Genomic DNA, 12,996 nt, shown 5'->3' with positions numbered 1-12,996 from the left:
CTCTGGACCCCCCGGCCACGGCTGACCACGTCTCCGAGGGGTGGCCGACTCCGCAGCCCTCTGGACCCCCCGGCCACGGCTGACCACGTCTCCGAGGGGTGGCCGACTCCGCAGCCCTCTGGAGCGCGGCCGCACTCTGGTGACGTCACTCACCGAGTCGATGACTGAGCAGTGATGCTGTTGCGCGGCCCACTCGGCCTTGGCTCGGCCACCCGGCACCACCACGGCGAAATGGTTGGTGTACTCGAACTGCGGGCGCTTGGCGGCGGCGGCGGCGGCGGCGGCGCTTAATGAGACGACCGCCCCTAGGATCAGCCTCCAGCCGGACGCCATCGAAACTGAGGGCAGAACGGACGGGTGACGGTAAACTCTGGGTGACCCCAGGAACAGTCCAGGCCGGCCGTCATCGGTGCTGAAGGGACAGTAATCCCCAGTCTAACCTCAGGATCATCTCCCAGCCGAACGCCGTAGATACTGGAGACAAAGCGGCGCTTGTTTGACAAGAGGTCTCACGTGATCCCTGGATCCGTCCCAGCCTGCCGGCAATGGGATGGCGGGCAAAGACGCCAGGGCATATGTTTGACTCCCCCCTTGAATATGTGGATAGGTTTGCCTCCCCCTTCATCAAATATGTGGCTAAGCTTGAATTACATGCTATCTGGAAGTTAGCAAATTGTAGCAGAAAGAGGCGTTATGTGACCCCAGGCTCTACAGCCGCTTTGGGACAGGGAGCGGAGGTTTATTACGGCGAGAGTGCGGACAGTCCTCGAGAGCCGTCCTCCTGTCATTAGGCTTGGGCCAGGCGAATGCCGGGAGATTAGTTGGCTTTTCGGGAGCCAAGGCCGCACGGCCATTGAGCAAGCATGCGAAAGCTGCTATGGTACGCTCCGTGGCTAATCGGTCCCATGCATGATGCCGCCGCCACCCCACGTCTAGAGCCCGCGGAGCGGCGCCGGATCGACGCCCGCCTGCGAGGACAGCGCCCTGATCAGCTACCGCCGCTATCGCCCGCTGGTCCGGCGATGCCGCCCCGCGCGGGAGAGACCCGGCGCCGCCATCTCCGGCGCGCTGCGGTCGGCTGCCGTCAACACGGCAACCTCCGTGCAAGATGCAAGGGCACGTACATTCACCCGCCGTTGGCACTGGTGATTTGTGCGAAGACGGACTGTGACTCAGCGATAGCGCTTTTTTTAACCGGACCTGTCTCGCCTAACCTGTTCTGCTTTATCTGAGATGACTTCATGTGTGCTGCGATGTTGCATCTGCAGGACCATGGAACTTCTATATACATTAACTAACATGTCAGGCGTATAATCTTAGTTCGTTTGCGACATGAATCCTACGCCGCCACTCCAGTACTATGATAGAAAGCTGTCCGTCCATAGGCCATGCTGAATAGAAAATCCCCCCAAAATTGGCATCGAGCGAGCGAGAGCAAAAAATAGCGAGGGAGCGAGGGCAAAGAGGGGGGGGGAGAGAGAGAGAGAGAGAGAGAGAGAGAGAGAGAGAGAGCGAGAGAGAGAGAGAGAGAGAGAGAGAGAGAGAGAGAGAGAGAGAGAGAGAGAGAGAGAGAGAGAGAGAGAGAGAGAGAGAGAGAGAGAGAGAGAGAGAGAGAGAGAGAGAGAGAGAGAGAGAGAGAGAGAGAGAGAGAAGTTGAATGAGATGCTACTGCCTCCTAACTATATCCCCGACAATATTTTTGGCCGAGCAATAATCCTCTCTAACTTGTACCAGAGCCTGAACTCATTTACTGACATGCTTACCCACAGACACATAGCTCAATGTGCCATAACGAAACAGGCCGGTGCAGGCATCACGTTGGCAGAGACCAAACCACCCGCTTACACTCGTCGTACTCCACACATATGTCAACGCCGCAACCTTCATTTGGACAGCTGCTCAATTTGAACACATTCTGTTGCCGTGACAGTCGTGCAAAAATTGGAGGCTTTCTGGTGATTCATAGAAGTTGTAGAAAGGAAACCCTTTCTTACTTGAAATTCATCTCGAGTGATTGCACGAAGATTGGCAATCGGTGTCGTATTTCGAGCGTGCAGGGCGACAGCGGCTCTCACGGACCAGCGCTGCGAAATACATCTCCATCGTTGATTACAGTCAATTTTGTCCACAAGATAGGGTCAAACTAGGGTCAAGCTACAGCCAAATCAGTGCGTACCAACACCAGGTTGAAGTCAAACAGACACTCGAGAAGGCATATATGCGGATGCCAGCTGACTGACAAAAGTTTCGAAACCTCTGGGCATAAAAAATCCGTTCTGCAGCGACTACTACGGACTACTACTACTACTACTACGACTACGGGTGTCTACGAACTACAGCACGAGTTTCTACGACCTACACCACGAGTTTCTATGACCTACAGCACGAGTTTCTACGAGCTACAGCACGGGCGTCTACGAGCTACAGCACGGGTGTTTACGAGCTACAACACGGGTGTCTACGCACGACATGCACGGATATCTACGCACAGTACTCGGGTGTCTACGCATGACATGCTCGGGTGTTTACGCAAGACACGCACGTGCTGCATGACTGCATTACATTCAAGAGCGCGGGGGCATAATGACAAGTCTTCATTATGACTCGTTATTGTTGTAAACTTGTTCTTTTCATTAGTCGTTCTATGGCGGACCAATCGTACATGAATGCAGCGCAAGAAAAACAGCGAACTGCGATTAGAGCAAACTGTGATTTCAGGCCGCAGCCATGGCCATTTTCTACTGCATAATTAACTGCTTGCCTAGGTTCACATGCACCTACTTGATATTCCAGGAAAGATATGAGGAATTGTGATGGACATCTTGAGCTGAGGTTTATTTCTAAGCGAGTGGCGATCTTGCATCATTCAGCATAGTTGTAATATGAATGAACAATGCGGATGTTTGCTGATGTGTGCCAATTCTCGGTTGCACCTATTTTATTGTTATAGGACGTATGCTAACGTACATCACGATAGCTTGGGCCTGAGGCAAAAAGATAAGGTTGGGAGCATATGCGTCCTTTTAAAGAGACTTTTCTTGCGCGGCCAGAAAGGATTTGTTCTGTCTTTTCGCCGAGACTTTTTCAGAATTGGCGAAATATCACGTAGAGTCCAGAGCATTTGGAACCGGGAAAATTCTGGTCAGTACCTACCTCTGGAATGTTCAACATACTACGAAACAGACGGCGCGCCGTTCGCGGACCACAGTATGTTGCCACATGGCTGGCCGTGCCCTGCCACACGACCGCACGTGCTCTAGGGTAACAACACGTGCAGTGGACCCCGAGACGCCCTACAACCAGCGTGCTTGGTAATCGGAATGGTAGCATTCCACGTTGCACCGTTCACGTTTCATGTTGGCATTATAACCCATGGACATAGCCAGGGGCGGCAATGTACGGTCGTTAGCCCCTCTCTCAGGAGTCCGAGCCCGTCGAACCATCCAGAAACCTTGCTGGTCTGAACTGGGACCCTTGTTCGAGCCCGTCGAACCATCCAGAAACCTTGCTGGTCTGAACTGGGACCCTTGTATAAGAAGTGAGTCAACAAGAAAAGTGGGGCTGGCGGCCTTAGGCGAAGCCATGAGGCTCCCTCATGTTGACTGGCACCTCTGGCAATCTTTGGCCGTCTTTCCTTGGTGAATTAAGTAGCCACGTCCATCATGCCCGGCATGCCGCCACATGCCCGTCACGGTCTCGCCGCCGTGGGCACAGCGGTGCAGTATGCATGTTGCAGGCATGCAGGAAGGGCGAAAGTCGCCTAGTTTGCTTTAGCTCCGAACCCGTCGTCTTGGACCCACAGCGACTAGCTGCATATGGGGGTCTATACATCAGTCAGGCACCGCACGCAAACAACAGCTGTGATCATGGAAAACGCCAGCTGTGAAGGAGGCGGAGTAGGGCGTCAACGTCTGATATGTTCGCAATATTGACAGGCGCTGGAGGAAAATGCATGAAGGACATATGAGGAAGACATAAATGGCGACATTTAAGTGACCAGATGCCAATTGGGGCCTGGCACCAAAGTGGGTGATATTATCTCGGCTTCAACGCCAGCGGGGTTGCAGCGGAGCACATATACCGCTGTCTGCCGTCCCATCATTAATCAAGGGAGCGAAACTCTCGTTGTGCACCGAGCATGCTGAGCAAGTGCTGACGCCTTGCGTTGTTCGCACCTCCCGGCTTACCTGCCCGGCACGGCGCTGATATCAGCGCCCTCAGACCAGCTCTCCAGTGGACAGCCCTCAGTAGGAACACCATGATAATTGGGCGAGGGAAATGATTTATGCACGCCTTGCGGAGTACGCCACCCTCCTTCCACCTTCCACGTCCATGGAACCCCACCCTTCCTGCCATCCACATTCACTACTCTACTCTAATAATTTTAAATGTCCATGATTATTACCTGTACTGCCCCGACGGTTGCACAGCCGGCTACACTGACTCGTCCTCTTCTTTATCACTTGTACTTCCCAGACGGCTGCGCCGCCGGCTTCACAGACACATCCACCCCTTCACTACCTGCAATCCCCAGACGGTCGTATAGCCGGCTACACTGATTCGTGACTGATACGTGACACTGAATCGTGATACACTACCCTTATTACTAGTACTCCCCAGACGACTGCGCAGCCGGCGTATACTGATCCGTCCTCCCCCTCATCACCAGCCGCTACACAGATTCATCCTCCCTCCGCGGTCACTGTCGTCTTCCCGCGCGCGCCGCTCTGTCCGAACTTGGCGAGGTCCCCCACGGCGGCCACCCATCTGGGCTCACCTTGCTTGTCCTTGACACGGGCCGTTAGTACCCACGGTCGCCGATTCCGGTTCTAAGACGATTCAGGTCGCGGGTTTACAGGATGGCCAATACCGCGAACAAATAAAACTGCGAAATTCCCGGAGCCGTGGCTCGGGAATTCCGGTCGGACGACAGCTCGGTGGAGGAGCGGCCACGTAACACCACGTACCTGCAGTGACTCTGCATTGCTAACCAAGCCAACAACTTTCGGAAACGGATGCGCATGTCGGTGCATGCCAAGATTTGTGAAAATTACATAAACCACGACCAATTACACAAACCACTGGTCACCAAGTACTGGCTACTGGAGCAATCTGGTGGGAGGTGACGACCAAAGGACGAGCGGCTGATGACGATGGCAATACCAGATTCATCCGAGCAGCTGCCAGACAACAACGTGACGTTAATCGAACATTGATTGTTTTGGCTGATGGTGACGTACCGAACAGCCAGTAACGTGTGGAGGACACAAGTTTGTCAATGTCTGACGTCATCCTTAATTACACGGTACGGGCATTTGATTGCCGTGTGTCGGAATGAGGACAAGTACAATCGGGCAGGGTAGCAGGCCTACGTGCATTTTGCATTTCGGTGCATCAGACACCTGATCAAGAGTGTTTCTGTAAGACTCAATGCATGATGGCATAATGGATCACCTCTTAATGAGCGATGTATGGAGTGGGTGTTCAGCGCTGCATGCATTAGTCATGCAACATGGCGCAACAGTGTGGGTGTTGTCCGCGACAAATGCCTGATGAAATGTGTCATTCAAAGTCTGTCCATGCTCATCGATATCATGAGTGGAAAATCTGTTAATCTTCAGATGCAATTTGGGAACCTAGTTGGCTATTTAACGCATGCCCTCCAGACGCCGAGCCTGCGATGCAGTTTCGGAAATTCTCGGACTGACGAGGAGACACTTCGCACTAGCCCCCGAGACTCCACCGGCTATGACCAACCGCATGCCGTCCATTTGAGCGTAACTTGAGTATTTCACTACGAGCTGTGTAAAATTCCACGGGCGACTTCCCACGTCAGCGGCCAGCGCAGCTGGTGAAACCAGCGTCTCCACATCGCTGTCGCGGGGACGACGAGTTGGGCCGGACAGCGCGCCGCGGAACGGAGTGGTGCGGAGCGGAACGGAACGGAGCGGAACGGCCGGCCGGCGGCCAGCTCGGCCAAGCGTAGGACCAAGGCCGGTCGTTGCGCGGACCAGCGCGCCCTGCGGACCGGCCGCCCGGTCCGCTGGCCGGCCGGGCCTGACCCTGCAGAAGGGCGAGCCCGGGCCGCGGCGGGCGCCGACGCCGGCCGCCGACCGGCTCGCGCTCGCTCCGCACCTTCAGACGACGGTTTCGCAACCGTCAGCTGCGGCGCCAGGCGTTCGTAAAATCCTCGAGTTAGAGCCGCGGCACGACACGTGCACGACGTGGCCAGGTGAAACGGGCGGGGCTGCGCACAATGGTGCCGCGCGCCGACTGGACCAGACTGCGGCCGGGCGGACAGGCGCGGGCAGAGCGGGCAGGCGTGGATAGAGCCAGAGGGACGGCCAGACGGCGGAGAGAAGGGCAGACGAGACCGTGAAGCGGCAATTAGCACACCACCTGGACAGCCCTGAAGCTGTTGTGGCGATGTGCAAACGCCCTGGTAAAAGCGCTGGCCGCCGGTGCCGCCGACGCGCGTCCGAAAGTGAGACCCGCCGACGAAGTGCTCACTGTGAGACCGGCGTCCATTGGCAGCCGAAGCCATGCACAGCCTCTGGCGTCTTCTGAACTCACGGGCGGGACTCCAACCCTCGCCACTCATGCATGACGGCCGGTGTCCAGCCGTGATTGGGCGTCGCGTCAAGACCCGGTAGAGCTGTGGGCGCGCGCCGTCGGCCGGCCGGCGGAGACACCAGCTCGCCCACCTGTTGCACAACTTGGACAATGTTTTCCGGGCCGGGCGGCGCCGTGAGATAGCCAGCTACGCCTGTTGGTCGCCTCGTGCGCGCCGCGGCTGCAAGGGTGACCCGGCCGCCGCTGAAGGCATCGACGGATCAGATGCACTCAGTGGAGCACACTTTCACTTTCTCGTGCGCCAACGCTCGCAACCCGGTCATTTCAAGCATGTTATTATTGTTGGTCTTTAACTGGATGATGTGTGCATTTGGTTGCGTTGCATCCCCTTGCATCGGGAACCGCAGCATATCTTGAAAGGACACGGACACCTGCATGTACCCGTCAACGCGCAGTCCTCTAGAGGAAAGAAAGGCGAGCTAGTCCAATCAAGTCCGCACCTGGGCCGTTCAGACCATGCTCCCCGACTGTCGGTTGGTGCACGCTGGCGTCCAAGGTTAACGTGTTACCGGCCGTGTCCGGTGCTTTGTGGCAGCCCGGTGATCAGCTAGCAGGCCACTCTTGTGAACAGGCTGCTGGCTCCGGCGGTTTTTGCCGTCAGGCGCGCTGCACGACCGTCGCGCTGACCCTCGGATTGCCGCCATTACCGGCCAGTCCGCCGTCAGTCAGACAGCCGGCCCCCGGCCGCCGGCCACGTGACCCCAATATCGGCCCGAGGCGAACGGCCGGCCAGGAAGCCGGGTCACGAATATAGGGCTCAATCAAGGATGCCGACAAGGCCAGTGTGGATCAGCGGGCAGTTTTTCGGCCGGAGCCGACAGTCGATCGGCTCATGTCCATGGTGGACCGGCAGAAGGCGAGCTGACCTTCGCCGCCCGGTCTCAAGCAGGTCGAGTTTTTCGGGCTACATACTAGCCCCGAGTACATCTCAGAGGTTCGAGGCGTAGCTTGAGGCCTAACGTAGTTCGTAAACATGGCCTTCTGACCTTCGCCGCCCGGTCTCAAGCAGGCCCAGTTTTTCGGACTACATACTAGCCCCGTGTACATCTCAGAGGTTCGAGGCGTAGCTTGAGGCCTAACGTAGTTCGTAAACATGGATAGCGTGAGCGGTTCCAGACAATGTCGCAGCCAGAAAGATTCGAGAGACGCGCACTTCACGAAAAGTTTACACGTTACCACCCGCATAATCTTACGGTAGCCGGTTACCTTTTATCAACAGTTTTACAACAGCGACAGTTATCAACAGGTCATGCACTTATTTTAATCAGGGTAACAGACGAGTGACGAGTGATGCCAGTCGGTCTATGATCGGCCTATGCGCCGGCTGGGCGTCCCATCGGAGGGTCACGCAACGTCTCCCCGTCCGTCCAGCGACCCTGCCCCACCGAGACCTCTGACCGCGCTCCCCTCGCGGCTGTACTGAGCTGACCAGTCCGGTTTGACGGACGGTACTCGCCGCAGACAGTCTGTACCAGCAGGGTAGCAAGTGCTATTCAAATTTCGGTTCAAGAAGGGTGAATCGTCACAAGGAAGGTTTTTGGTCAAAAGGTTAGTCGGAATCGTTATCTTGGAATCGAATGGAGTCGAATCGAATCGAATCGTCGAAGGGCTAATCGCTAGTTGCGAGGTTTACCGACTTTACTCCACATATGAGTGCGTGGGTCTGGCCGACACCATTTATCGAGCAGTCGTTATCCCTGTATACATTATTTATTGTCGGACATCTGACGCGTGCACACGTGTGAGCCCTTCTCCACCCGGAACTATAAAGATTCGGATTCTCGCGTCCGCACGGCTGAGCCGTTTACCGAAGCACCACTTACCGGCCGAAACAGCCAATGGGAAACGCTCGTACGGTGCGTGTGTTCTACCGGCGTTTTTTCATTGGTAGCCGGCAAACTTTGGTCTTTGAGCGCCTGGTCGCCCGACGGGTCAGTCCTGCTATACAAAGAGGCAGCGTGGTAGACCTCCTATCTCAAATGTGTTTTCTTGCAATGACAGTGTCTATCGAGATCATTCCCAAAACTTGCACGAAAGTGCTCAATATTACTTCGTAGAAGTCAGATAGATGTGAATCCATGGTAGTTATGTCTTGTGATAATGTTTCTCGCCAGCAATTACTAACGCAATGTTAATGCATTTAAGAGCAGCTGGCCTGTCCTGGGAGTCTTTGCTGGTCGCGTCGTTGGGTGACTGCTGGACGCAACTCTGTGCTCCTTTAACATCTGTCCGCGAACGACTGGCGCTGGGCGCGCCTATGTGCTCTCCAGCAGCTGTCCGCGAACGGACGGCGCTGGGCGTGTCTCTGTGCTCCTCAGCAGCCGTCCGTGAATGGCCGGCGCTGGGCGTGCCTCTGTGCTCCTCAGCAACCGTCCGCAAACAGCCGGCGCTGGGCGCGCCTCTGTGCTCCTTAGCAGCCGTCCGCGAACAGCCGGCGCTGGGCGCGCCTCTGTGCTCCTCAGCAGCCGTCCGCGAACAGCCGGCGCTGGGCGCGCCTTTGTGCTCCTAAGCAGCCGTCCGTGAATGGCCGGTGCTGGGCGCGCCTCTGTGCTCCTCAGCAGCCGTCCGCGAACAGCCGGCGCTGGGCGCGTCTGTGCTCCTCAGCAGCTGTCCGTGAATGGCCGGCGCTGGGCGTACCTCTGTGCTCCTCAGCAGCTGTCCACGTACGGCCAGCGCTGGGTCGGGTCCGGCCGAATGGCATACCAGAGCAGCCACCGCCAGTGTGCACCGGAGACAAACAACAAGCACGTAGCATGTTCATTTTTATCTCTGTTCATCGAGGGTCACGCTTTTCACTGTTTGCGAAACGTAGTACGAAACTGGTCAGTTTCTGCAGCATACTGCAGCGTCGTAGGCAGTTCCTGTTACCACATGCGCTTCCGCGGAGTGTTGGCAATTGTTCTGCTCTGGCCGCTCAGCCGCGCCATCGGGTGGCACCGATCTGCGACGTGAACACGAACGGCTTCTGAAATCGCGGCCCGGTACAGGACAAGTGACCAGGTGAATACCGTGGGAACGTTGCGTCATGGTTTATAGTTGGACGCGTAGATAAAGGCCACGTGTGCCTTCATACCGGACGGTGGGAGCGGCGGAGATGACTGTGTGACACGGCGGAGCGCTCGGCGCCGCCGATTACCCCACACCACGTCAGCCCACGGGCGTTGCACAGAAGATATCGGTTAGCAACACATTTTCATGGTGCGTTTTTAGAAGGCCTTTTGGTCGTCGTAAGCTGTACAGTTCCGCTGCTAGAAGGCTATCGGCGCATCACGAGCCCTTTAACGTCCATTGGGGTCAGTGCACTATGGGCAGCGAATAGAGCCGGCATAGCACGCGCACTGTTGGTTCGGCTGGAACGCGGGAGAATGCCGGTCGGCTTTCTCTACAACCATCGTTAACTCGCGCGATTCGAAGCTGGTTAGTTGTGCCGCTCAGTTGGAAGTTGGTCGAGTGGAGCAAAGCGACCCTTGGAGTAACAACATCGTCATTTTATTATGGTATTAATGTCACCGCTATGGACCCCTCCTCACCAATATTTTCATCATTGACGGTCAGGTACGAAACAAAATGAGATAGCTCGGGTGATTTGTCCTTCACTAGCTCTGCTAGTTTTTGCATCCTATGATAACAAAAGGAGGACGAGCTGTAGACAGGAATATCTTTCCTAACCAACCGATATATTTGAGGTCAAAGACAAGGGTCGATATGAACTGGGCCTACCAGCTTGACTGCGAACCATCCCGGCGAGTTCATTGATAAACATTCGCGATCAACTGCAGCAGGAATGTGTGGTCATAGGGAACATAATGCCGCACGCAAAATCGGAATAGTCTACATCTGCTGATCTCTTGGTAACAAAGCATCATAACGCGGGGTTGCTGTTATTTTTGTCTTATGTCCCGCCGGGCAGGACAACGCGTCAAGGAAGCGACCGAGCCTGATGCAGGCAGAGGACAGTTAGATAGATAGGATAGGATGTAGGATAGGATGTAGGATAGGATAGGATAAGATAATAGATAGGATAGCCTGATACTGCTAAGTCGTTCCTACTTTACAGCAAACGTGTCCGTGGTTATGCAAGCGTGGATAGGATTCGCCTGTAAGCTGACACACACCCAACAGTTAACACGGACTCCTATCTGCCGTCCATTGCTTCACGGAGGGTAGCAAGGTACGGAAAGAAACGGCGACTTCATAAAAACCTAGTTCCAATGTATCCGAGCCGCACCCTGTCCCGTATCACCGGCGAGTAAGGCCTGATGACAACAATGTATGCCATCATAGAGTCAACTCATTTGCCATGACGAGAGAGCAGAGCACACCGCTTCTGGCAGTTAAACTACGAGCACTTGCCACTATTAGCGCTTTAGCTAAGGGCATGAACGTGTTGATATATGTTCGTTGCGGTCAGTTTTTCATGTCCTGCACTTCCTTCTTCAGGTACCTTTTTCTCCGTAATCGGGGTAATACGAGAAACAAACACCAGTTTACTTGTAACTAATTATGGCATTGCAAGCAAAGCTTACCGCAAACCATTTTTGATGCATAAAAATGATACATACGCTCCCACGTGCATCATGCAGAAGAACTTGATTCCTCCTTTGTTCCTATTGTGTTGTTTCAGAGGACTACAAAGCCCAGGATCTCCATGACGCTGCCTCCAAATAAATGCGCCCAAACGGGGCCAAGCTCTCCTTCATTTTGCACCCTGTGACGCATACTCACTTATCCATGTCGAAACAGGTGTTTTGTAAAACTGTGCCTTTCCAAGGTGCTATCACAAATGAGTCTCACTTGCCTTGCCCTTCACAACTGAATGCCAGTGGTTTCCTACATTAGTTCGGAAGACATTTCCACGCAAATGCGACAACGACGAACAACAACAGGTTGCACACTTATTGCAAACAAGTGGTGGAGATTACACACATCGTTTTGGGGCGCAAATTATGTAGTTGCTGGTTCTGGACTGACGTGCTGTACAAGGAAGGTATGGCTGTGTGAGACAGGCTTCCGTCTCGACAGAAGGAAAACTATGGCTGGCGTGGCGGTAAAGACATTCTTTTTATGTCCGCATATGTTTTAACAGGCTCAGTTTGTTAATGCATTCAATACATTCAAAACAGAATAGTCAGAGTTACACAGCCAGGTCAGGTGGTGAATCACATTTCTACTTGGTTGCAGCCATCTGAGGAATCTTGCGTTTTCCCTGAACATAGGGTTCATTTTGCCGCGTTCTGCCAACTGCTCCAGCGTTCTGCCATGGCGCACGGTGGAAATTTGTTTCCGGAAGAGGTGGCTTGTGCAACGCCAAGTTTCCGTCCGGGCGTCATGGTCCCGCACTATCAACGGTTAAGAGACCGCACACCAACGAGGTGAATGCGGTGACGAAACGGCGACTTATCTGTGTAACCCGCCATTTTCTGACCCGACCAACACAGCCACGCAGCCGCACAGTCCGCCCAACACGTCCTCATGACGGCAGACGGCCGCGGCCCCGCGGCCCCAGCGGCCCCAGCGGCCCCAGCGGCCACCGCTCGCCCGTCCCTTACGACATCGGCGTCCCGAATCTGGGCCAGTGGCGGTTACAACCCGGCGGCGACCGCTGCCGTGCGGCGGCAGGCAGCGGCCGGCAGCGCGACGCGCCACGTCGGCCGTACTCACAGGCGAGTTCGCTGGGCCGCGGGGCAGGTGAAACCAGCCGGCACACGGCGTCCGAGGGCGTCCGAGAGCGCTGGCCGCCGGCCGCCAGGGAGGTGCACGTGCTGCGCCCGCCCGGCGACTCCGTTCAGCCACGACTGGCGCCGCCGCCGCCACTTTCATTCGGAGCCACCAAGGCTCGTGGCAAGGTCACGCGCCGCCGCTGGTGGCCGCGACCGGGACGGGCCGGCCGGCCGGCTGGGCAGGGATGGGATTGGGAATGGGGCTGGGACAGGGGCACAGGGACAGGGACTGAGGGCGGGCACAGGCAGGGGCAGGAGCAGAACAGGGACACGGGCGGAGACTGGGCGGGGACGGGGTATGACCAGGGACCGGACCAGGGCCACAGAAACTGGAGCAGCCGCGTGGGCAGCACAGGACCTGGGACTGGCAGGTCACGAAAACAGGGACCCGGATTGGAACAAGAAACTCTGGACAAGGACATGGCAGAGACTGGGATGGAGATCAGGGAAGAGCTTGGGACTGCAGCTGGGGCAGAAGCTGGGGCTTCAGGGAAGATTGGTCGTGCGTTTGGATTCCGGAAATGAATCTAGGAATGCAGGATGTGCATACTCCAGTCAGTCAAGCGCCCTATGAGATCCGGGAGGCTTTTGTTTCTGTGGTGGGATAATGGCATGCGGCAGCCCATCTGCATTTCTAGCGTGG

The 12,996-nt window shown here is 55.7% G+C and overlaps 1 protein-coding gene across 1 annotated transcript in view; it reads right to left on the bottom strand.

Annotated features, from left to right (window-relative positions):
• Window positions 1-12,417, bottom strand: part of LOC119100859 (furin-like protease 2) — a 46,989-nt gene extending 34,572 nt beyond the window's left edge. The window contains exons 1-2 of the mRNA XM_037224029.1: window positions 12,295-12,417; window positions 154-338 (exon numbers count right to left, since the gene is read on the bottom strand). Coding sequence (XP_037079924.1) covers window positions 154-333 — 180 coding nt within the window. The 5' untranslated portion in view covers window positions 334-338; window positions 12,295-12,417. The remainder of the gene's footprint in view (window positions 1-153; window positions 339-12,294) is intronic.
• Window positions 12,418-12,996: the final 579 nt, after the last annotated feature.

The sequence above is a fragment of the Pollicipes pollicipes genome, unplaced genomic scaffold (genome assembly GCF_011947565.3).
Source record: "Pollicipes pollicipes isolate AB1234 unplaced genomic scaffold, Ppol_2.1 Scaffold_4881;HRSCAF=5763_pilon_pilon_pilon, whole genome shotgun sequence".
NCBI lineage: Eukaryota > Metazoa > Arthropoda > Thecostraca > Pollicipedomorpha > Pollicipedidae > Pollicipes > Pollicipes pollicipes.
Note: the sequence above shows the minus strand (reverse complement) of the source record. Positions and strands in the feature narration are given on the sequence as shown.